At 48.4% G+C, this 21,901-nt stretch overlaps 1 protein-coding gene across 8 annotated transcripts in view; it reads left to right on the top strand.

Moving 5' to 3' along the window:
- The window catches only part of SMARCA4 (SWI/SNF related BAF chromatin remodeling complex subunit ATPase 4), a 93,536-nt gene that overhangs the window by 35,165 nt on the left and 36,470 nt on the right, over positions 1–21,901 (top strand). For all 8 annotated transcript variants that reach the window (XM_077121783.1, XM_077121785.1, XM_077121784.1 and 5 more), the window contains exons 14-19: positions 8,972–9,093; positions 10,187–10,337; positions 11,494–11,657; positions 16,735–16,801; positions 17,792–17,902; positions 20,204–20,446. In XM_077121783.1, coding sequence (XP_076977898.1) covers positions 8,972–9,093; positions 10,187–10,337; positions 11,494–11,657; positions 16,735–16,801; positions 17,792–17,902; positions 20,204–20,446 — 858 coding nt within the window. The remainder of the gene's footprint in view (positions 1–8,971; positions 9,094–10,186; positions 10,338–11,493; positions 11,658–16,734; positions 16,802–17,791; positions 17,903–20,203; positions 20,447–21,901) is intronic.

Raw genomic sequence — 21,901 nt, 5'->3', positions numbered from 1 at the left:
GCCGTTGTGTACCGTTTAATCCAGCCTTTTCCCATTGACTTGTGCTGTTTTAAAAATATAATCTATTCAGGGCAGGCCATGGTGGCTCAGCAGGCAGAGTTCTCACCTGCCATGCCAGAGACCCGGGTTTGATTCCTGATACCTGCCCAAACAAACAAACAAAAAGATAATATATTCAATTTATATATTAACTTGAGTCTTTTTAACAATCTAATTAGATTCTTTGAACAATACCACTTTGTTGTAAATTTTTAACAGCTTTATTGAGGTATAATTTGCATGTCATAAAATGTACCCAAAGGGCGGGCCATGGTGGCTCAGCACGCAGAGTTCTCACTGCCATGCTGGAGACCGGGGTTGAATTCCTGATGCCTGCCCATGCAAAAAAAAAGAAGTACCCAAAGTATGCCATTCAGTGATTTTTATTGAATTTATAGAGTCTTGCAATCATTACCACACACATCACCCCAAAAAGCTCCCTTTTGTTCGTCTCCAGTTAGATCCCATTCTCTCCTCCTGCCCAAAACTCCAAAAACTGATCTGTTTTCTGGACATTTCTTATAAATGGAGTTACCCCTTTCCATCTGGCTTCTCTCAGCGTGGTGTTTGTAAAGTTCACCTGCGTTGTGCATTTTGTTCCTTTTTATTGCTGAGTCGATTTTGCATCAATATACCACTTTTTTTTTATCTGTTCGCCATCTTCTTTTTCTTTTGGCTATTATGAAAAATACTGTCGTTAACATTGGATGCTTGCCTTTGTGTGGACATACGCTTTCATTTCTCTAAGATTGTATGGTAAGTTTATGTTTAACTTTTTAAAAAAGTGTTTTCCAAAGTGGCTGCATCTTTTCATGGATTCTAGGTTTCTCCACATTCTTACCAACACTTGGTATTGTCTGTCTTGAGTATAGCAGTTCTGGTGGATGTGTCGTGGTATTTCATTTTTTATTTTAATTTGCAATTTCCTAGTGACTAAAGCTGGTGGGCATCTTTTCACATGCTTATGCACCATTAGTGTATCTTTTCTGGTAAAAGTCTATTCAAATCTTTTGTCCAATTTTTGACTGTGTTGTCATTTTGACTAAGTTGTAAGAGTTGTTTTTATCTTCTAGATGCAAGTCTTTGGTCAGATAAATAAATTTTCAGATATCTTTTTCCAGTCTGCCCACCTTTTCATTTTCTTAATGGCATCTTCTGAAGTACAGAAGTTCTTAATTTTGATGATGCCCATTCTATCAATTTTTTCTTTTATGGGTTGTACTTTTGGAGACATATATCTAAGAACTCTTTGCTTCACAGTTGGGCATGAAGATTTTCTCCTGTTTTTCCTTCTGAAAGTTTTATAGTTTAAGCTCTTGCATTTAGGACTGTGATCCATATTGAGTTGACTTTTTGTGTGTGGTCTGATAAAAGGATCTAAGTTTATTTTTTGGAATGTAGATACACAATTTACCCAACAGTGTTTGATGGAAAGACTATTTTCTTTAATTAATTAATCTTTTTTTTTAATAATCACAATTGACTTTTTTTCTTTTTTTGTGTGAAAAATAGCGTATATTAAAAGCAATAAATTTCTAAATACATCTCAGCAGTTACTTGTAGAACACATTTCAGAGTTTGGTATGGGTTGCAATTCCACAATTTTAGGTTTTTACTTCTAGCTGCTCTAAAAAGTCGAGACTAAAAGAAATATCAATATAGTGATTCAGTGATCACACTCATTTGTTAAACCTAACCTTTTCTGTATAACTCCATCATCACCTTTGATCTTGCTCCCACTCTTGAGGGGTATTTGGGCTATGACCATTCTAACTTTTTCATAATACGGAATGGAGGAAGGAAGTAATTGATGTTCTGGAGAGACTGGCCCCTCTGCAATGAAGAGACTCTTTTTTCCCTATTGAATGCTCTTGACACCTTTGTGTTAGATCAGTTGACCATTAATGTAAGGGTTCATTTCTGATTCTCAGTTCTTTTCCAGTGAACAGAACTTGTGAACTTGCTAAACTCCTTTTTTGGTTTTGATAGATTTCTTTTTGGAGATTCGATAGGATTTTAGCATACCATTCTAACTCCTGTGTTTTGTTTTGTTTACTATACTTTTTTTTTTTTAAGCACTTTTATTGAGATGCATTCACATACCATACAGGCCACCCACGGTGACTGTTAGTATAATCACAGAGTTGTGCATTCCTCACCACAATCAATTTTAGGACATTTTTATTACTTCGAAAAGAAAAGTCCTGTACCCCTTAGCAGTCACCTCTCAATTACTCTGTCCTGTCCCACCGCTACATAACCACTACTCTAATTCTGTCTCTAAAGATTTATTTAAATTTAAAGAATACTAAAATGTCATTGTTTGCTGTAGTCCATAGTTTGCAGTAGGCGTATTTTTTTCCGTGTCCTGCCCTCTTATTAGCACCTTGTAACTGTGATGTCCATTTCCTATGGTTCATGAGAGAACTTTCTGACATTTGTACTGCTCACTGTCCAGCACACGGATCTTACAGTCCCATGTTTTATCCTCTCACTTTCCTTCTCGTAACACAGCGACCTAAAACTACCCCTTTCGTCCTCACCCACACACATGATGCAGTGTGTTATATATACGCACAGCAGTGTGCTGCCATCACCTCTGTCAGTTTCCACTCACTTCCAGGCAACCTAAATGAAAATTCTGCACAAAGTAAGCATCGGTTCCCCATTCACTACCCCCATTCTGTCTCCTGGTAACCTGTATTCTAACTTTCTGAGTTTATTATACTTGGTTCATATTAGTGAGATCATGCTATGTTTGTCCTTTTGAGTCTTGCCTATTTCACTCAATGTAATATACTCCAGGTTCATCCATGTTGTCACGTGTGTCAAGACTTCATATCTTCTTACTGCTGAATAAGATTCCATCGCATGTATAGACCACAGTTATTTATCATTCATTGGTTGATGGACACTTGGATTGCTTCCATCTTTTGGCAATTGTGAATAATGCTGTTATGAATATCAATGGGATTTTGATTAAAACATGGCTTTACTAGGGTCCATATATCCTTTCAAACCAGCACATATGTATATACCACGTTTTGTTGATTACTCGTCTCTTGATGGGCATTTTTTGACAATTGTGAATAATGCTGCTATGAGCTTCAATGTGGAAATGTCTGTTTGTGTCGTTGCTTTCAGCTCTTCTGGGTATATACCAAGTAGAGCTATTGCTCAGTCATAGGGCAGCTTGATATTTAGTTCCCTAAGGAACCGCCAAACAGTCTTCCATAGTGGCTATGCCATTATACATTCCCACAAGCAATGCATAAGTGTCCCAGTTTCTCCACATCCTCTCCAACATTTATAGTTTCCTGTTTGTTTAATAGCAGCCATTCTTATAGGTGTGAGGTGGTATCTCATTGTAGTCTTGATCTGCATTTCCCTTATAGCTAATGAAAATGAGCATCTCTTTATGTGCTTTTGAGCCATCTGTATTTGCTCTTCAGAAAAACGCCTATTCATATCTTTAGCCTATTTTATAATTGGGTTGTTCTTTTGTTGTTGAGTTGTATGATTTCTTTGTATGTACGGGAAATCAAACCTTTGTCTGATATGTGATTTCCAAATATTTTCTCCCATTGAGTTGGCTGCCTCTTTACCTTTTGACAAAGTCTTTTAAGGTGCAGAAGCATTTGATTTTGTGGAGTCCCCAATTATCTATTTTTTCTTTTGTTGCTTGTGCTGTTTGGATGTAAAGTTTAAGATGCTACCTCCTATTACCAGGTCTTGAAGATGTTTCCCTACATTTTCTTCTAGAACCTTTATGGTGCTAGTTCTTATATTTAGGTGTTTAATCCACTTTGAGTTAATTTTTATGTAGGGTGTAAGATAGGGGTCCTCTTTCATTCTTTTGGCTATTGATGTCCAGTTTTTTCGTGCCCAATTATTGAAAAGATTATTTTGTCCTGGTTCAGAGGATTTGGGGGCCTTGTCAAAAATCAGTTGACCATAGACTTAGTGGTCTATTTCTGCACTCTTGATTTGATTCCATTGGTCAATGCTTCTATCTTTGTGCCAGTACCATGCTGTTTTGACCACTGTGGCTTTATAATAGGTTTCAGAGTCAGGGAGTGTTACTCTTCCTACTTCGTTCTTCTTTTTTAGAATGCTTTTAGCTATTGGGGGTCTCTTTCCATTCCAGATGAATTTGGTAGTTAGCTTTTCCAAATCTTCAAAGTAGGTTGTTGGAATTTTGATTGGTACTGTGTTGAATTGGTAGATCAATTTGGGGAAGATTGACGTCTTAACTGTATTTAGGCTTCCTATCCATGAGCAGGGAATGTCTTTCCACTTATTTAGATCTCCTTTGATTTCTTTTAGCACTGCTTATGTAGTTTTCTTTGTACAAGTCCTTTATGTCTCTAGTGAAGTTCATTCTTTAAAGTATTTGATTCTTTTAGTTGCTATTTTGAATGGAATTTTTTCCTTAACTGACTCCTCAGCTAGCTCATTGCTTGTAACATTTCTCTAACATTTATAGAAATGTTACTGATTTTTGCACATTAATTTTATGACCCGCCACCTTGCTAAATTTATTAGCTCAGGTAACTTTGCTGTAGATTTCTCAGAATCTTCCAAGTATAGTATCATATCATCTGCAAATAATGAGAGTTTTACTTCTTCCTTTCCAGTTTGGATTCCTTTTATTTCTTTGTCCTGCCTGGTTGGTCTAGCTAGAACTTCTAGCACAGTGTTGAATAATAGTGGTGATAGTGGGCGTCCTTGTCTGGTTCCTGATCTTAGAGGGAAAGCTTTCAGTCTTTCCCCATTGAGTACTGTGGTAGCTGTGTGTTTTTCATATATGCTCTTAATCGTGTTGAGAAAGTGTCCTTCTATTTCGATCTTTCAAAGTGTTTTTATCAAGAGTGAATGCTGGATTTTCTCAAATACCTTTCCTATGTCAGTCGAGATGATCATGTAGTTTTTCCCCTTTGATTTGTTAATGTGGTGTAATACATGAATTGGTTTTTGCACCTTTGCATGCCTGAGATCAAACTGATTGCTCATAGTATATAATTCTTTTGATGTGCAGTTGGATTTGATTTACAAATATTTTGTTGGGATTTTTCATGTATATTCATTAGAGCAATTCTATAATTCTTTTTATTTGTGGTGTCTTTACCTGGTTTTGATATTAGGGTGATGTTGGTTTCATAGAATAAGTTAGGTAGGGTTCCTCCTCTTCAGGTTTTTGGATAAGTTTGAGCAGGATTGGTGTTAATTCTTCTTGGAATGATTGGGAGAATTCACCTGTGAAACCATCTGATTCTAGGCTTTTCTTTCTTTTTTTTTTTATTTTTTAATTTTTTAATTGAGATGTCTTCATGTACCATACAGTCCATCCAAAGTATAGTCAGTGGCTCACAGTATCATCACATAGTTGTGTGCTCATCACCTTGATCATTTGTATCATTCCAGAAAAAAAACATGCGTCCCATTCCCCTTACCCCTCTTTCTCATTAACCACTAGTGTTGCAATCTACCCAATTTTTCTAATCCCTTATCCCCCTCATCCATTATTTGTTTATTTTTTGTCCTTATTTTTTTATTCATCTATCCATACCCTGGATAAAAGAAGTGTCCGCCACAAGATTTTCACAATCACAAGGTCACATTGTGAAAGCTAAGTAGTTATACAACCTCGTTTATAAAGATGAAATAAAGGAACTATATTCAGAGTCATTTGTACTGGTCCCCCTATTTACCATTTATTTGTTCTTGTGGATTCTACTTACTGTTAGGTATCATTTCCTTTTAGCTTAAAATAAGTCTTTTGTTATTAATTGTTAAGAATGTCTTTTAGTAGTAATTTATGTCTAGAAATGTATTTATTTAGCCTTCATTTTAGAAAGATAGTTTATCTGGACATAGATTCTTTTTTTTTTTTTATTCGTGAATAATCTTTATTCTTTTTGCTGCAATTGCCAATACAATCTATTTAAAAATTTCCTCTAAGAAGTTATTGATGGTGCATGAGAGTCCCATTTATATATTTTTTTAAAGTTTTATTACAAAACCAATCAATATACAATATGAACATTCTTTTTTATAATTGTATATTCATCATCATGATCATTACTTAGAACATTTGCATCAATTCAGAAGAAGAAATAAGAAGAAAACAGAAAAAAATTCATACATACCATACCCCTTACCCCTCCCTTTCATTGATTACTAGCATGTCAATCTACTAAATTTAACATTTGTTCTCCCTATTATTTATTTATTTTTAATCCATATGTATTTATTCATCTTGGACATAGATTCTTGGTTGACTTTTTCTTTTTCGTCTTATATCCTTCAGCTTTTATTCTTTGAGTGTCATTTGAATGCCTTCTGGCATAAGAATCAGCGACTCATAGCGATATCTGTCTGTACTCTTTCTGCTTTCATGATTTTCTATTCGTCTTTGGCTCTATGTTTGATGGTGAACTGTTTCTTTGTGTTTATTTTCCTTGGTGTCTGACAGCTTCTTGACTGGCTAGTTTTAGTTTTTTTCCATCAAATTTGGGAAGTTCATCATTTTTCTTCTTATTGATATCTCGCATTTGTTGATTCAGGTGGTCATACCATCCTTAAACATGGTTTTCATTAGTTCTTTGAACATGTAAAAAATAACAGCTGCTTTTTAGGCTTTATATGTTTATTCCAACATCTGGGAGCAGAGACAGGTTCGATTCACTGCTTTCCCCCCGGGTATGCAAACACACTCTCATATTTCTTGGCTTGTCTTATGGTGTTTTCTTGCAACCTGTTTTACCACCCTGGATTTTGGTTTGTACTCCTGGGGGGGTTGTCTAGTGGTCTGTCTGGTTAGTTATTTCCCTGCATTAAATTTGTTCCTTGGTGCCAGTGCTGCCTCTGGTGTGTCTGCTCAGTTTTGTTCTGTTTTGCCTGTTTGTTTTACTTTTTTATTTTTAAACCTGGCTTTCCAGGAGTGACCCACATGTCTTTGCAACCTGGTGTTCACTCAGTGATTGAACAAAGATTGTGCTCAAACACACTGGGCCTGTCCACTTCTCTTGCTGATGGGTCACTGTGTGCACAGAGGGGCACATGCAAAATCAGGGCTGTTTCCAAATCTGCCCTGGCTTGTACTTCCTGTTGGGCCCTTTCTTCATCTCTTCTGTACACGTGTGCAGCCTCAGCCAGTAACAGAGGCGTAAGCATCACCCGCTGATAGAGGAGAGCACGCTCCCATCAGCCACAGCTGCCAGGCCTGTCGCCTGCCCATCCTGCAGAGCCTTCACTTTGACAGAAATGGAGCCCCAAGAAAGAATGCTAAAAAATCCCATTCTTCTTGCCCAGAGTTGAGCCTTTTTTCAGGAATTAAAGCATTCATTTTCATATGCTTTTGGCTGTTTTCCTGAACTCTGAAAGAGTTGCTTTTTCCAGATTTGGCTAGCCTTAAATTTGCATTTGGGGGAGAGAATTTGCCGTGCTTATCCTTCAAATATAGCCAGAAGTCCTACCCTGTTTCAGCCTCTGATATATTATTGTGATTAGGATGTCTGTACCAGTTAGGATTTTTTTGTTCCAGATGTTATTATCCCTTTTTCATTTTTTCCAGTGTTCTTTAAAATCATTTTGCCTGTTCCAAGATGTATCCCACTGGATTTTGACTGGAATTATGTAGCAGACTAATTTCACATAATTTTTTCCTAGCTTTGTAGTGATTCCATTATAATAAGGAAAATAATCCATTGTCGTGGTGTCTGATTGATTCAGGACTACAAGGATGGTTTACTGTTGGAAAATGTAGCAGTGTGTTTATTTTGTCAGTGTTTCACTAAGTCCCACCATCTTCTGTTCAGGAGATCCTGTAACACCCTTTAACAAAATGCAATCCTTGTATTTACTTTACAGGTTTACGAACAACCTCTTAGTAAATTGGGATGCCTGTTTGTACCAGTATTATCTGACATGCTGTAGACGTTCTAGCCTTGTCAATAAACCTGAAACGAAATTCAGAGCAATAAATACTGCAAGATGGCTATAAAATGTGTAATACTTAAGAAACTCAGAGAATCAGCTGAAAAGCTACTTAAAAAGTTTGGGCTAAGAATAAATGTGTAATGTCCGTTGTGTAGTGGGGTATGGGCCAAAGGTGTCTACTTTAAAAATAGTAGCCAAGGGACAGATTGCCCCAAGATGACCTTCAAAAGAGGTCCAAATCTGTGCTAGGAAAACTGAAGATGATTTACTGAGCAATGAAGAACCCATATTCTGGGATAGGACGAGGGAGTGAGGGTTGTAAAAAGCAGCACTTGCTTCCAGAATTGTCTTCTCCCCCCTGGAGCCCTGGCTGTGTGGGCTGTGTGGGTGGGGCTGTGTGGGCTGTGTGGACCTGCTTGTATGGACTGTGTGGGCCTGGCTGTGTGGATCTGCCCATATGGACCAGGCTGTATGGACGATGTGGGCCTGTCTGTGTGTACCAGGCTCATGGGCTGTATGGGCCTGGCTATGTGGGCCTGGCTGTATGAATCAGGCTATACTGGCTGTGTGAGCCTGCCTGTATGGGCCTGGCTTTATCGTCCTGACTGTATGACTGGCTGCATGGGCTGTATGGGCTCTGCGGGCCTGGCTGTGTGGTCCTCACTGTGTGGACTGGGCTGCATGGGCTCGATGGGCATGGCTCTATGGGCTCTACAGGTCTGGCTGTATGGACCAGGCTATATTGGCTGTGCGGCCCTGGCTGTATTGACTGTGTGAGTCTGGCTAAACGGGCTGTGTGAGTCTGGCTAAACGGGCTGTGTGAGCCTGCCTGTATGGGTATATGGGCCTGGCCGTGCGGTCCTGACGGTATGAACTGGGCTGCATGTGTGTATGGGCTATGTGGGCCTGGCTGTCTGGACCAGGCTGTACGGGCTGTATGGGCCTGGCTGTGTGTCCCGGGCCGCGGTAACACTGGCTGGTCTCCTGCTAGGAGGAGGAGGAGGAGCAGCCGCAGCCAGCACAGCCTCCTGCCCTGCCCATGGAGGAGAAGAAGAAGATTCCAGACCCAGACAGTGACGACGTCTCTGAGGTGGACGCGCGGCACATCATTGAGTAAGGGTCCCCCCTCGTCAGCCACCGTCCCTTCAACTGGCCCTGGCAGGAGCAGTGAAAGCTCCTGGCCCATCAGTTCCACCACTCTCTGCCCTCCACAGCAGCACGGACCATCCTCCAGCTGGCAGACATCATGGGAACATGAACACACAAAAGTTATTTGTTCAAAACTTCCTTTATTTGTATAGAAATCTGATATAGGAAATACATTTGCAGGGGCCACATGGGTTGAAAAGGCACAATTGGGTGTCCAACAAAAAACCAGCTCCTTACCGTGTTCGCCAACTGCCCTCCCCACCCCTTCCCTTCCGGGGGTCCTTCTTGGTGTCAGTAAGCACAGCCTCCGCAGTCGCGCTTGCATTCAGACTCAGGTGTGTGGGCGCACTGGTCTGCTTTCTCCACCAGCAGCCATCCTGGAAAGCTCTCGTGTCTGTGCAGACGGCCTTCTCACTCCCCTAGCCAGGGGCCGTGTGGGGGAGCCCTGAGCCTCTGCGGGTGTGAGCGCAGTTACAGCGAACGTCCGATTTCCTCTCCCTTGTGGGAAGAAGTACGTGGCTACTGCCGAAAGACATGGGGGGTCTGAGGGTGCTAGGTACAGATGTGAAGGTAGTCACTGCAACAAAAACAGGCCCTTTGCAGTCATCAGAAGAAACCTACAGGAAAATAAAAAAACTTACAAAGCTAAGAAATCACAGAGCATACTGAGGAAAAGTTGAAATAAGACACAGAAGCAGAAAGCATGACATAAAACAAGTCAGATCAGATCTGTCATACCAATAAATGTAGATCATTTAAAGTCACGTTTTAAAAGACAGTTTCAGGAGAAGGGCTCGGCCATTATGACAAGTTTCCTGCTAGAAGGAAAGTGTCTTTATATGAAGCAACAGGCGACATCGTTCTTGGTCTGTGAAGGCGAGTGGGGACCCAGGGCACCCAGGAGTCCAGTCTGGGGTCCCCTTGTTTGACCCCAGACTGCCCAGCTACACTGCCAGGTTTCATGCCACAGCACGTGGGCCCGAGGACCCACTCCCCATAGCTTGTTGTCGCAAGCAAGGATGTGTGTCTTCACATGCGTTTGCCACCTCACCCGCAGGAATGCCAAGCAAGACGTTGACGATGAATATGGTGTGTCCCAAGCCCTCGCCCGGGGTCTGCAGTCCTATTATGCCGTGGCCCACGCCGTCACCGAGCGTGTGGACAAGCAGTCGGCACTGATGGTCAATGGTGTCCTCAAGCAGTACCAGGTGAGAGGGCGGTGGTGCGGCCACGTCCAGGAGAACAGTCTCAGGCGAGGGCTCCCAGGTCCTGGGTGGCCCCATGGGTCCTTGCCCCTCTGGGTCCTTGGGCACCTTACCCTTCCTCTCTGAGCCTCAGTTGGCAAAGCAGAGGCGTGAGCTCTTAGCTTAGCCCGGAGGCTGAGATGAAGCTGAGCAGGAAATTGATACCCTGGTTGCCTGGTGGGCACCAGGCAGAGAGGGACAGGCCCTAAGCTGTTCTCTTCTGAGGCCTTAGCAGCCCTGGGTGGTAGGTGCTGTTATAATTTGCATTTTACAGGCAGGGATGGGAAGGCACAGAGTGATGCAGTGATTCCTCAAAATCACGTGGCTCTTGTGGCCAAGTGAGGACCTGAGCCAAGCCCAGGCACACGTATGCTCAGCACCCCATTTCCAGAACCCTCCTGTGAGGCAGGCTGAGCAGGATAGGAGTGTAAATGTCAGAACTGCACTTCACCCTTTTGTCTGTAAAATGGGGTGGCAGCCCCTCCCGCCGATCTGAGCTCAGCGTCAGCAGCCTCCCTAAAGGGAGCTGGTGTAATTCCAGCCAAGGCGTACACCTCCCGCATTTTCTGTTGGGCTGTGACTGGTCTCTCCTGCTTCCTGTTCCCCTCCTTTCCTTAAATGGACTCTCAGACCCTCCATTCCATCATCAAACCCCAAAGAGGAGAATCTGGTAACCAGAGGAAATCCAGAGGGCAGTGAGTGCCATCCAGAGAATCACAACTTGGCCAGAGCTTACTTCCTTCCTCTGTTACAGAAATTCCAAGTTATATTCAGTTCTCTCTAATGCCTCCATTTCCAGATGCTCACAAGCTTTGGAAAGCTCTCAGTTAATCCTTCACAAATGAAGGCTAGGCAGCTGCTGGTGGTATGGCGGAATCATCGCGTGGGCCCCTTGTCCCTAAAGCCTCCTGAATTGGAGGCATGTTGCTCCAGGCATTGCTCGGAGGGTGTCTGTTAGAAATCGGGGTCCAGTGTGTACCCCAGAAGCAAAGTTCCGTGGACATAGATTATCGGCCCAGCAGACCTGTCACATCCCAGACACGACTGCTAGGGGTGAGGCCGGGTGTGAAAGGTGTGGGATGAGTCGGAGATGGTTCCCAGCCCAGCCCTCCCCCCGCAGATCAAAGGCCTAGAGTGGCTGGTGTCCCTGTACAACAACAACCTCAACGGGATCCTGGCCGACGAGATGGGGCTGGGCAAGACCATCCAGACCATTGCGCTCATCACGTACCTCATGGAGCACAAGCGCATCAACGGGCCCTTCCTCATCATCGTGCCTCTCTCGTGAGTATGCGGCCGTGCGCCCTCGGGCTTGGCTGCAGGGACAGGTGTCCAGCGTCTGTCCCGGCTGGGCCAGGCCTGCAGGGCGTAGCAACTCCCCACACCCAGGAGCCACAGGAGCCCTAGACCCTCCCGCTAGAAGAGTCAGGTGGGGCTGGGGGAGAGGCTCTGGGCAGACCTTGCACAGCTCTTATGGAGTGCCTCTGGGGCCCTCAGGGTCTGCTCTGTCACAGCCCAGCCTGTTCTGCACGGCACAGATGGCAGCACAGATGGCAGGCACGCGCATCTGCTTCCCTGAGCTAGGCCCCTGCCGTTCAGCTCCGCTGGCCTCCTCCCCACGTGGGGCATCCCTTGTCCCAGCTCAGCACCTGCCATACCACGGTTCACCTGCCACAGGGTTTTTCAGAAATCCCAGGGCTGGCTCCTCCTTGGCCCAGCTCAGGTCCCACATCCAGCCCCAGACTGATGACTGGCTGGAATGCGACTGACCCTGCCTGGCCAGGCCTCTGTGACTTGGGTAGCCCTGGAGTGCGGCCTCCCCACCTTTGCCAGGCCCCCCAGCTGGGGCCGCTTCAGCCACAGATCCATACTGGAGAGGGAGTCTGGGAAGCTGAGTTCCTGTGCCCTGGTCCCATGGGAGAAATGCCCTCCTACCTTTAAGATCCAGGCCTCTGGAGCCCGGGCACCACAGTTTTGGGGCTGGGGGCCTCCAGAACTCTCAGAGTTTACTTGGAGATATTTTTCTTCTCCCTTGCCTTGTGAAGTAGGATACCTTGGCAGGGCAGGTCTCCACTGAGGGAAATCTACTTTCATGGCCCAGCAGGAGCCCTCATGATCGGGCCCAGCTGCTGCTGCACCTGCCTGTGCTCTTTCTCCCAGCCCCTCCAGCTGCTGAAGTCCCTTTTCTTCTAAGACTCCCCAATTCCTACAGTCTCTGGTCGTCCTCTGGCCATAAAGGTGGCCAGATCGGTTCAACCTTTACCAATCAAGCAGCACCCTCCATTCCTTCCTTTCCTTTCCTTTGACTTCACACCTCTCAAACCACCTTCATCTCCTCTTGGCCCCGAGCTGTGGGGCTTCCAGCTCCACCGAGGCAGCTCTTTTTCCAAGGTGCTATTTTAACTTTTCATTTTGAAGTTATTTCAAATGTATTAAAAAATTGCAAAAAATAGTATGAAGAATTCCTATGTACCCTCCAATCATCTTCCCAGATCTTAACAAAATCTGTGGACAGTCATTCAAACTGAGAAACCACATTGACTTGATATAAAACTAGTCCCACATTACCAGTTTCCCCACTGATGGCTTTTTCCTGCTCTGAAATCTACCCCAGGACCCCAGGACCTTTAGTCATCAGGTCTCCTTGGTCTCTTCCTGTCTCCGACAGGTTCCAGTCTGTCTGTCCTTTTCCATCTTGGCTCTTTTAAACAGGTTCTCATAAGATGTCCTCAGCGCAAGTTTGTCGAATGTGTCCTTGTTAGGAAATTCAGGTTATGCGGATTTTGTGAGTCTTCCGAGAACAGTGTCACCTCAGGCTGCATTGCTGGGCAGGTTGACCTGGGTCACCTGGGTTATGTGCTGTCTGCCAGGTGTCCCCGTGCAGCCCCCAAAGTTCTCCTTTGTAATGAATAAGTATCTCCTGGGAGGCACTTAGGAGCTTTGTAAATATCCCGTTTCCCATTGTACTTTGCCTAGTAATCTCAGCCGCCAATGGATGAGTCCTGCCTGAAGAGATGCCCTGTTTCCCTTGTGTTTAGCATCTCATGTGACCTTGGGGCATTTGTCACAACTAAGGAACTAGCGTTGGCACATAACTATGAGCTAAAAATCCAGGGCTTATTTGGATTTCACTTGTTTTTCCCAAATGTCCTTTTCCTGTTTCCAGATCCTTTCCAGGATCCCACATTGCATTCAGTCATTGTAAGAAGTCCTTACCCTTCTCTGGTCTGGGTTAGTTCCTTGGACTATTTGTATTTTTTTTAATTTACTTATAGGTAGGATAGTCTTTATCTTTTAAAGCAGTTGTAGGTTTACAGAAAAATTAGACAGAAAGTATAGAGTTCCCGTATTAACCTCCCTCCCAACACACACACACACACAGTTTTCCCTATTAACATTTTGCATTAGCTTGGCACATTTGTTACAACTAATGACTAATAATATCAGAATTACATTATTACCTCAGGTCCATAGATTCCATTAAGCTTCACTCTTTGCGCCATTCAATTCCTTTAAAAAATTTTGGTTGTGGTCACATACACAACCTAAAATCTCCCAGTTCAACTGCTTTCAAGTGTAGAGCTCACTAGTGTCGACTGTATTTGCATGCCATGCCTCCACCACCACCATCCGTCCCCAAGACTTCTCCCCCTCCCCAGGACTTCCCTCAACACCAGTGATCCTGGCAGTTTCATGGCGTCTGGGCCGGTGTTCTCCCCGCTTGCCTGTGGCCTGGGCCCGTCTGATATTTCCTCCAGATAAGCTGGAGTGGTGGGTTATGAGGAGATGACAGGCTACCTGGTCACCTCGGCTGCGTGCGACCAGTGCAGCTCTCTCTGGTGCTGTGACCCTGCTCGCCTGGCTGAGGACAGTGTCAGGTGGACTCTGCCATGAAGGGCACTGCCTTCCCTTCCCGGACTGTGCTCTTTGGAAGCAAAGTCTTCTGAGCTCAGCCCACACACGAGGCAGGAGAAGCTCAGCCCTGACTCCTGGAGGCGGGGGAGCGGCATCAATTATTAGGAATTCTTCTGTAGAGAAAATGGGTCCTTCTTCCCCTGTGAATTAATTTATCCGATCATTTAGCTGTATCAGTGTGGACTCATGGATATTTCTTTTAAACTTTGGAGTATGTGCTCCAATGTTGCTTTGAATAGGTAAATTCTTTGTTACCATCCAGCTTTGGCCACTGGCAGCACTTTCAGTTTGGCCACTCTGCCCCCTTGGACGAACCCCATCATTGTTGGGGGGGCTCGGGGTGGGGGTGGCTGCAGAGCACTGCAGCATGTTCCCAGCTCAGCGCTCACTGCTGACCTCACCAGCCCTAGAATTCGCTGCTCCCAAAGTAGCGCTGGTCTCTCTGCACGGAGCTCGGAGTTAGAAACCATTCCGGGCCCCGGGTGCTTGCTGCCCCCAGCTTAGGGTTTCCCGGCCCCTCTCAGCCAACAGAATGGGCAACACGTGCACAAGTGCAGACCCACATCTCCACACAGATGTCTCCAACTCGACATCTCTGTCGAGTTGCCTGTACCCAGGTGAAGCTGAACCTGAGGTGTGGTGCCGCCTCCACCTCCAAGCCGTGACCGCAGGGGTCATTGTAGCACTTCCTGCCTCACTGCCCGGCAGCCCCAGTAGTCAGCAGCCCAGCTCCTGCCGTCCTCCCTCCATGGGCTCATTTGTCTAGTCCCAGTGTCCACGTTGGGTGCACCCAATGTATGTTTCAGAGTGGTTAGTCCCCGCCAGTGAGAAACGGTAAGAAACCAGCCAGAGCACAGTGCTCATGTCCACCTCCCTTTTGTCTTCTGTCTTAAAATTTCCATTTTTCCCGAGGTTGTTTAGGTCGGCTCCTTTTTCCCCCCACTGCCTTCCGTGAGGCTGTGCTGTACGCTCATCTCCAGCCTTTGGGCGCCCGGGCCAGAGGGACTGCCTGTGCCCTAGTGGCCGTGGACAGGGTGCAGGTATCCAGCTCTCCCATCCTGCCCCTTGGGACTTGCTGCTTTCTGCCACAAGCCTCTGCCCTGCCTCTGTCTTCCCAGAGCCCCTCATGGCCTGGGCTTTGGCCCTTGGCTTCTCTCTTTGTTTCCCGACCTTCCCCCCTCGCTTCCTTCCAGATGCTAGTCCGAGTCATGGTCTCTAGGGGAGTGTGTTAGGCTGTGTGTGATTGTGACCCCAGTGACCAAGCCAGGGAGGGCTAAGGAGAAGACCATACCCAGGCCGTCTGGGGCAGGCCTGGCCGCCCCAATGTGTCACCAGGGCCCAGTCTCCTGCTGTTTTCTGGTCCATCATCCTCAGTGTATGGTTGTCCTCAGGCTTTCTGCCTCATGGTTGCGAGATGGCTGTTCTCCCCCCATCATCTCATCAGGGTTCCCAGGACACTGGGCAGGGCACATGGCCACAGGTACATATGGCAGCTCAATCTGCTGGTCCTAAGAGGGCTGCATACCCCTCTCACCCTGGCAACCCAAGCTTCTACCTTACTTGCTCAGACTCATGTCTGCCTGGTTGGCCCTGGTTGTAGGAAGCTTGGTAGGTATGGGATTAAGCTGGGTGCAGCCCCACCCTCAGCGGAGCTTCTTGGAGGGTGGAGCTAGGTGAGTGACAAGCAGCCTCTTCCACTCGGGCTTTGAGTTCTGTCTCTACAGAGCACCCAGCCTAGACTTCCTGAGTGAGTTCCCTCCCCACCAAGAGCTTGTGTCCTGATCTGAACCAGTTCCCTTCAGAACCTGCTCCCTTAGGAACTTGGCCCTTTTGCTCTCACCATCCTTTCCTGAGGCTCCTGGCCAACTTGTCCTCTCCCCACATTTTACCTGTCTCCCTCCACCTCCGTGCATCCTGGCTGTGGTCACCCATCGAAGCACAGCCTTGAGTCCTTGTCCCCCCTCTCTCACACCCCTCCGGTCCCCCACCCATGTCCAGCTTGGTCCACCTGCTCTTGATGTCTTTGTGTCCCTTACTAGACAGGCGCCTTCAGCAGTGGCATTTTCATGTTGATAGTGACAGAGGGCACACTGGGCCCTCAGCGTCACCTCTGCACAGGTTCCTAAGGTCCGGGCCCACACCTGGCGCCATCCCCTCACGTGTCTGTGGCTGCACTGTAATGACTGGGACCAGTCCCCAAGGTCTGGCTCCTGGGGCTGGGCCACCCCTGCCCAGAGTGATCTGGGCAGCCGTTCCCGGATCTTTGTGTGGGCACCCTTGGTCCATACTGACCCACCCCTCCATTCTGCCACATGGGAGATGGCCAGACCCCCCGCCAGCTCCGGGTCCCCCAGCCTCACTTCCCCAACTCCAGGTCACATGGGGGTGGACGCTGAGCGGCTGATGTGTGACGTGGAACCTGACTGTCCCTTCCTGTTTCCATCAGCACGCTGTCCAACTGGGCCTACGAATTCGACAAGTGGGCCCCCTCCGTGGTAAAGGTGTCATACAAGGTACGTCATGGCCTGCGGAGGCGATCTCTTATCTGTTCCAGAACTCAGGCGTGTGCGGGCAGGGCGGAGGAGCAGAGACAGGGAGGTAAACAGGTGTTAGTATATGACGTGTTGCCATTTGCTTCTTCTGTCCATGCAAGATCATGTGATTAATGCAAGTTTGGGATCTTATTTTAACCTTCTTTTCAGGGAAATGTTTATTTTTTGTAATTAAAGGTGGCCTCAGTTTATAGAATCTGGTAGCATGACTGCCCTCCCTGGAAGATCCCATTATTCCAATCTGAGCTTGGGTTAAAACTTGTTCTCTGGTACTGAGTTAATGCCACCCACTGTCACCTAGGGCCACCCTGCTGCCCTGGTGAGGAAACCGAGGCAGGAGAGGCTCTGGGTGACTGTTCGAGCTCACACAGCTCCTGGGTGGCAGAGCTGGAGATTCAGACCTGCCAGCTGGGCTCCTGGATCCAGGCTTCTCCCCTGCCCTGTGACAGGATCAGCATGTCCAGATGGAGGAAATAGCATGTGCGGGGGCCAGAGAGGCATGGAGGCTCCATGAGCTCAAGAAGCCAAAAGTACTTGAGGCCGAGTGCCGTGGTGCTTGCTGTGGGTCAGTGCGTATGGCGTGAGCCTGGCCATGCAAGCTAGGGCCTTGGGGTTGGGTTGTCACCTGCCTGATCTTCTAACTGAGGAGAGGTAAAGAGCCAGAGTGTAGAGGTGTGCTGGAGCTGCTGTCATGAGCAACCACAGTGGCCTGCTCTCCTGTGGCGGGTCGGGGGGGTGCATCGCAGAGAGCTTGGGGCTTAAGGCCTGGGCTGCAAAGAGGAGGAGAGGATGGTGGTACGGTCAGCATGGCTTTCCAAGGTCCAGGACACCTGCATCCACCCTCCTGGCACCCCAGGGACAAGCTCCCCACCCCGTCAGGAGAGCTGTCCTGGGGCTGTGCAGGGCCACCCGGCCTTGGGGGACTAAGCTGTGTGTGCCTTTCCCCCACAGGGCTCTCCCGCAGCAAGACGTGCCTTTGTCCCTCAGCTCCGCAGTGGGAAGTTCAATGTCTTGTTGACAACGTATGAGTACATTATCAAAGACAAACACATCCTCGCCAAGGTAACGCGTCCTTGTATTTATCAGCCAGGACGGGGCCCTGGGCTGCCGGGAGATGCTGTCTGTATTTCTCCAGCCGGCCCTCTTCTCTAGAGCTGCTTGCTCCTGCTTCCCCAATGCTTCTCTGCATGTTTGTGGAAGGACAAGCTGCCCCACCTGGCTGACTGTGGCTGGCCTGGGGCTGAACTCTCACGTTAGGCACAGGCTGGGTCTGGGTCAGGGCAGGGACCATTTGTGCAGGATGTTGCCTGGCTTTGCTCGGGGCTTCCACCGGCACCAGCTTGTCCCACATGGGGTCTCCCAGCGGCCCCACCTGAGGTTCACCCGAGTGTGGCTGTGCCGAGGCCGGGCTGGTCGCCATCTGTCTCTAGTGGCCTTGGCCCTCTCTCCCTGGTGGCCACACCTCGGGAAACAAGCCCGCGAAGCTGCTGGCCTCGGTGTTAGGGGTGGGGACTGAGGTCCTGCGTGGCCTGTGGGCTTGGCCACTGGGTGCTGTGCTCGGTTGAGCTTCACCACCCTGGAAGCCTCTCGTCTGCTGTGGTTGGACAGGTGGCTCTGGAACCCTTCCCTTTGGCTGTTGAGTCACTGAGAGTGTGCCATTACCTGGATATGAAACCACAGGGTGATCTTTTCCCTCCAAAAAATGTATCTCGGGGTTAGTACTTTCTAACACAGCCACTCTTGAGTGCAGCAAACGCTGAGCCGGAGAGAGCTCCACCCAGGGACGGAGCAGACTTCACAAGTTGCACTCCTCCCAGCACCTGGCTGTGGTGCTGACATCGTGGGGCTTTGAGGGTGACCCTGGACCTCGAAGGAGGGGCTCAGATGAGAAAACACAGGCGTGGAGAGCTGGGTCTGCAGAGGGCAGGCTGTTTCCCCCAGGCCATGCTGCAGGAGCCCCTGCGTGTCCTGTGCCTGCCCGGCAGGGTGCTTGTGCCCATGACTGCTGAGCCAGGGGCAACGCCAGCACTCCCTGCTTGTGCCAGGTGCACTGGGTACCTGGGTCCTCACTGTGTCCTGAGACATGCATGACGTCCCTGTCATGAGGAGTCAGAAGCCGAGCAGCAGGGTGGGCCTGAGGGTTGTGGGGTCGTGAGGTGTGAGCCAGGTTGAACCTGCAGAGCTCAGGGCCGTGGGACAGTCAGTGTAGGGCACGTGTTTATGGATATGTGGCTGCAGGCAGGCCCTGGGAGCAGCTGGGGTGCATGAGAGTCCCATCCCACTCAGACCTCCATGCGTTGCTCTTCTGCCTCCAAAAGCAGCTTGAGCTCACTGGGAAATGCGCCCAGTGCAGGACCAAGTCCCCAGACCCCTGCCTTGGGGCGACTCTCGTCAGTGAGGTGTAGCGTGTTACTTGGGATTTGTTTCTGCTATCGTATATAACTTTTGGGGAAGAAGAAAGCACAGTTGATCCTTGTCATTCACAGATTCTTTATTTGTAAATTCCCCTGAATGCTGAGATGTATTTGTAGCTCCCCGTCAATACCCTCGGCACTGGTGGTCATTCAGAGATAAATGCAGAACAGCAAAATGCTGTAGTCATCTGACCTGCCGGTTCCCAGCTGAGGTCACACGAAGGGGAGTTCTGCCCTCTCGTTTCAGCTCTCAGCCCGTAAACACGTGCCCTTATCATGGTCTATTTAGTGCCACGCTTCATGCGTTTCGAGCTTCTCTCTGGGTGAGTTCAGTGGTTAAAATGCCCCTAGCGTAGTGGTGAAGTGCGGGTCTTGCATTGTGACCCGCAGGAAGGCTGGGGTGGGACATGGGGAAAATACGGGTGTGAGAGGAACTTCCTTCGGGCAGGAGTTCCGGCACTGTTGGCTGCAAGTTCAACGTTAACGAGTCCATGATATGTATTCAGAAAGGTGGCTTAGACAGAAATGCACATGAAACAAGGGTGTGCGGGACCCGGAGACCCGGTGGGACCTAAACCGCTTCCCCCCCAGGTACGCTGGTTCAGATTTACTGACTCAGTGCCTGCAGCAGCTTTGCAGAGCATAAGTGCCACCACCGCAAGAATCGACCGGTTTTCTGCACCTTACTTCATGGCCCCAACCCCATGTCACGGGCACGTCCCCATGGCGGCATCCCCATGTCCTCCCAGGCTTTGTGGCGGCTGCTCCACGTGGACACGGCTCTCCGAGCCTGTCCGCGGCTGGTGACGTGTCACGCCCATGCCCTCGACCTTGGCATGGTCTTCTGCTTGGCGCCCCCGTAGCTGATGCCTGGGTCGGGCCTCGCTGTCACGGTCAGGGCTGGTGACGCCTCCCCCCCCCCCCCACGCACCTGCTCTCGGCCCCACAGATCCGCTGGAAGTACATGATCGTTGACGAGGGCCACCGCATGAAGAACCACCACTGCAAGCTGACGCAGGTCCTCAACACGCACTACGTGGCCCCACGCCGCCTGCTGCTGACTGGCACGCCACTGCAGAACAAGCTGCCCGAGCTCTGGGCGCTACTCAACTTCCTGCTGCCCACCATCTTCAAGAGCTGCAGCACCTTCGAGCAGTGGTTCAACGCGCCCTTCGCCATGACCGGGGAGAAGGTGCGCGGGCCGTGGCAGGGCGTGGGGCAGCTCTGGGCCCAACCGGCTCCTGGGTCCCCGTGTTCACAGCTAGAACGCCAGCGGGCAGGCCCCGAGCTACGTCCGGGGGGCAGATACGCAGCACCGGCTCAGCCGCATCCTCGTGGAGAACAGCCCTGCAACCAGGAGCCGGAGGGGCCGTGGGTTCCTGAGGAGGAGGGCAGAGGTGGAATCAGGGGTCGCTCAGGGTCTGCTCTGATCCAGCCCCAGGCCCCGGGAGGGGGCAGTGAGGAGAATGGCCCTGAGGTGACCGCAGGAACAAGGGTGCAGATGTCCCCCCTAGGCGCTGGGGGGCTTTGAAGGTTCTAAGCCAGGGAACAGCGAGGCAGATGGGTTGGTATTTTTTTCTTGGAGTGCGCTGTGGCTGCAGTGTCTCCGTGTCTGTACATCCATGTGTGCACTGTCAGTCTGAAACCCACACTGGCACAGCAGCAGCCAGGGGCCAGGCCTTCTGAGAGCTTTATGGCTTCGGCTCTCATTTTTGGTTGTTGACCCGTTTTGAGTCATTAACACGCACAGTTGAGCTCGAGGTCCTGCCTCATTGTTTGGCACGTGGAGGGTCCCCATACCCCCAGTCAGCTCAAGCCAGCTCACGTGCGTTCGGGGTCGAGATAGCTCAGAGCTGTGTGTGCTCTGGGAGCCTCTGCCTGAGGAGGTGGCCAGAGTCACAGGGTTAGCGAGGGGCACGCCCTGCCTGCAGTTAGCTGCGCCCACATTGGGGCTGCTGAGAAACCGGCTCTGTATGCAGGACCTCTTCTCGTGTGTGCACAGGGGCCTCACCAGCACCACCCCAGGTCCCCACCCTCCTGTGCCATCGAGGCTAGGGCCCCTCTGAAAAAGAAACCCTGGCCGTTTCCCAGAATCTCCTTATCAAGGAGCCCCCCCAGAGTTCAGGCTCCCTCCCAGCTGCCCCAACCTGGGAGCTGAGGAGCAGGGGCTGCTCCCTGATCATTTATTCTTGAGTTGAGCCACAGCTTCACCAAATGATAGTCAGAACAGGAGAAAAAAAGTTCAGCATGGTTTTATTTTCCTTTCACTTTTTTCTTTTCCCCAGTTCTTTTTTTAAGAGTATATCACCTTCTATTTTAAATTAAAGCATCAAAACTGTCTTTAATCCAAAAAACTCCACATAGATCCATCATTTACATCTAAAGTCAACCTATTTATATAATCACAGAGTTTTTCAAATCCCTGATTTTCCTTTACCCTTGTGATGGACTGACAGTATAACTTTGAGAGCAACAGCTCTGCCTTGTTCCTGACACATTTCTCTTTATTAATATAGGAGATTTGAAATGTAAGCACAACCAGCTGTTTTCAAAGGAAAGCAGCTTTGTGCATATCAGGGCCTTGGCAGACAAATTAGGGAACTGGTTTTTCCCTTCATAGAAGCATATTCAACAAGTAATTTGCTTT

Source organism: Tamandua tetradactyla, chromosome 11 (genome assembly GCF_023851605.1).
Source record: "Tamandua tetradactyla isolate mTamTet1 chromosome 11, mTamTet1.pri, whole genome shotgun sequence".
NCBI lineage: Eukaryota > Metazoa > Chordata > Mammalia > Pilosa > Myrmecophagidae > Tamandua > Tamandua tetradactyla.
The sequence above is the reverse complement of the archived record's forward strand: the minus strand, read 5'-3'. Positions and strand labels throughout refer to the sequence as shown.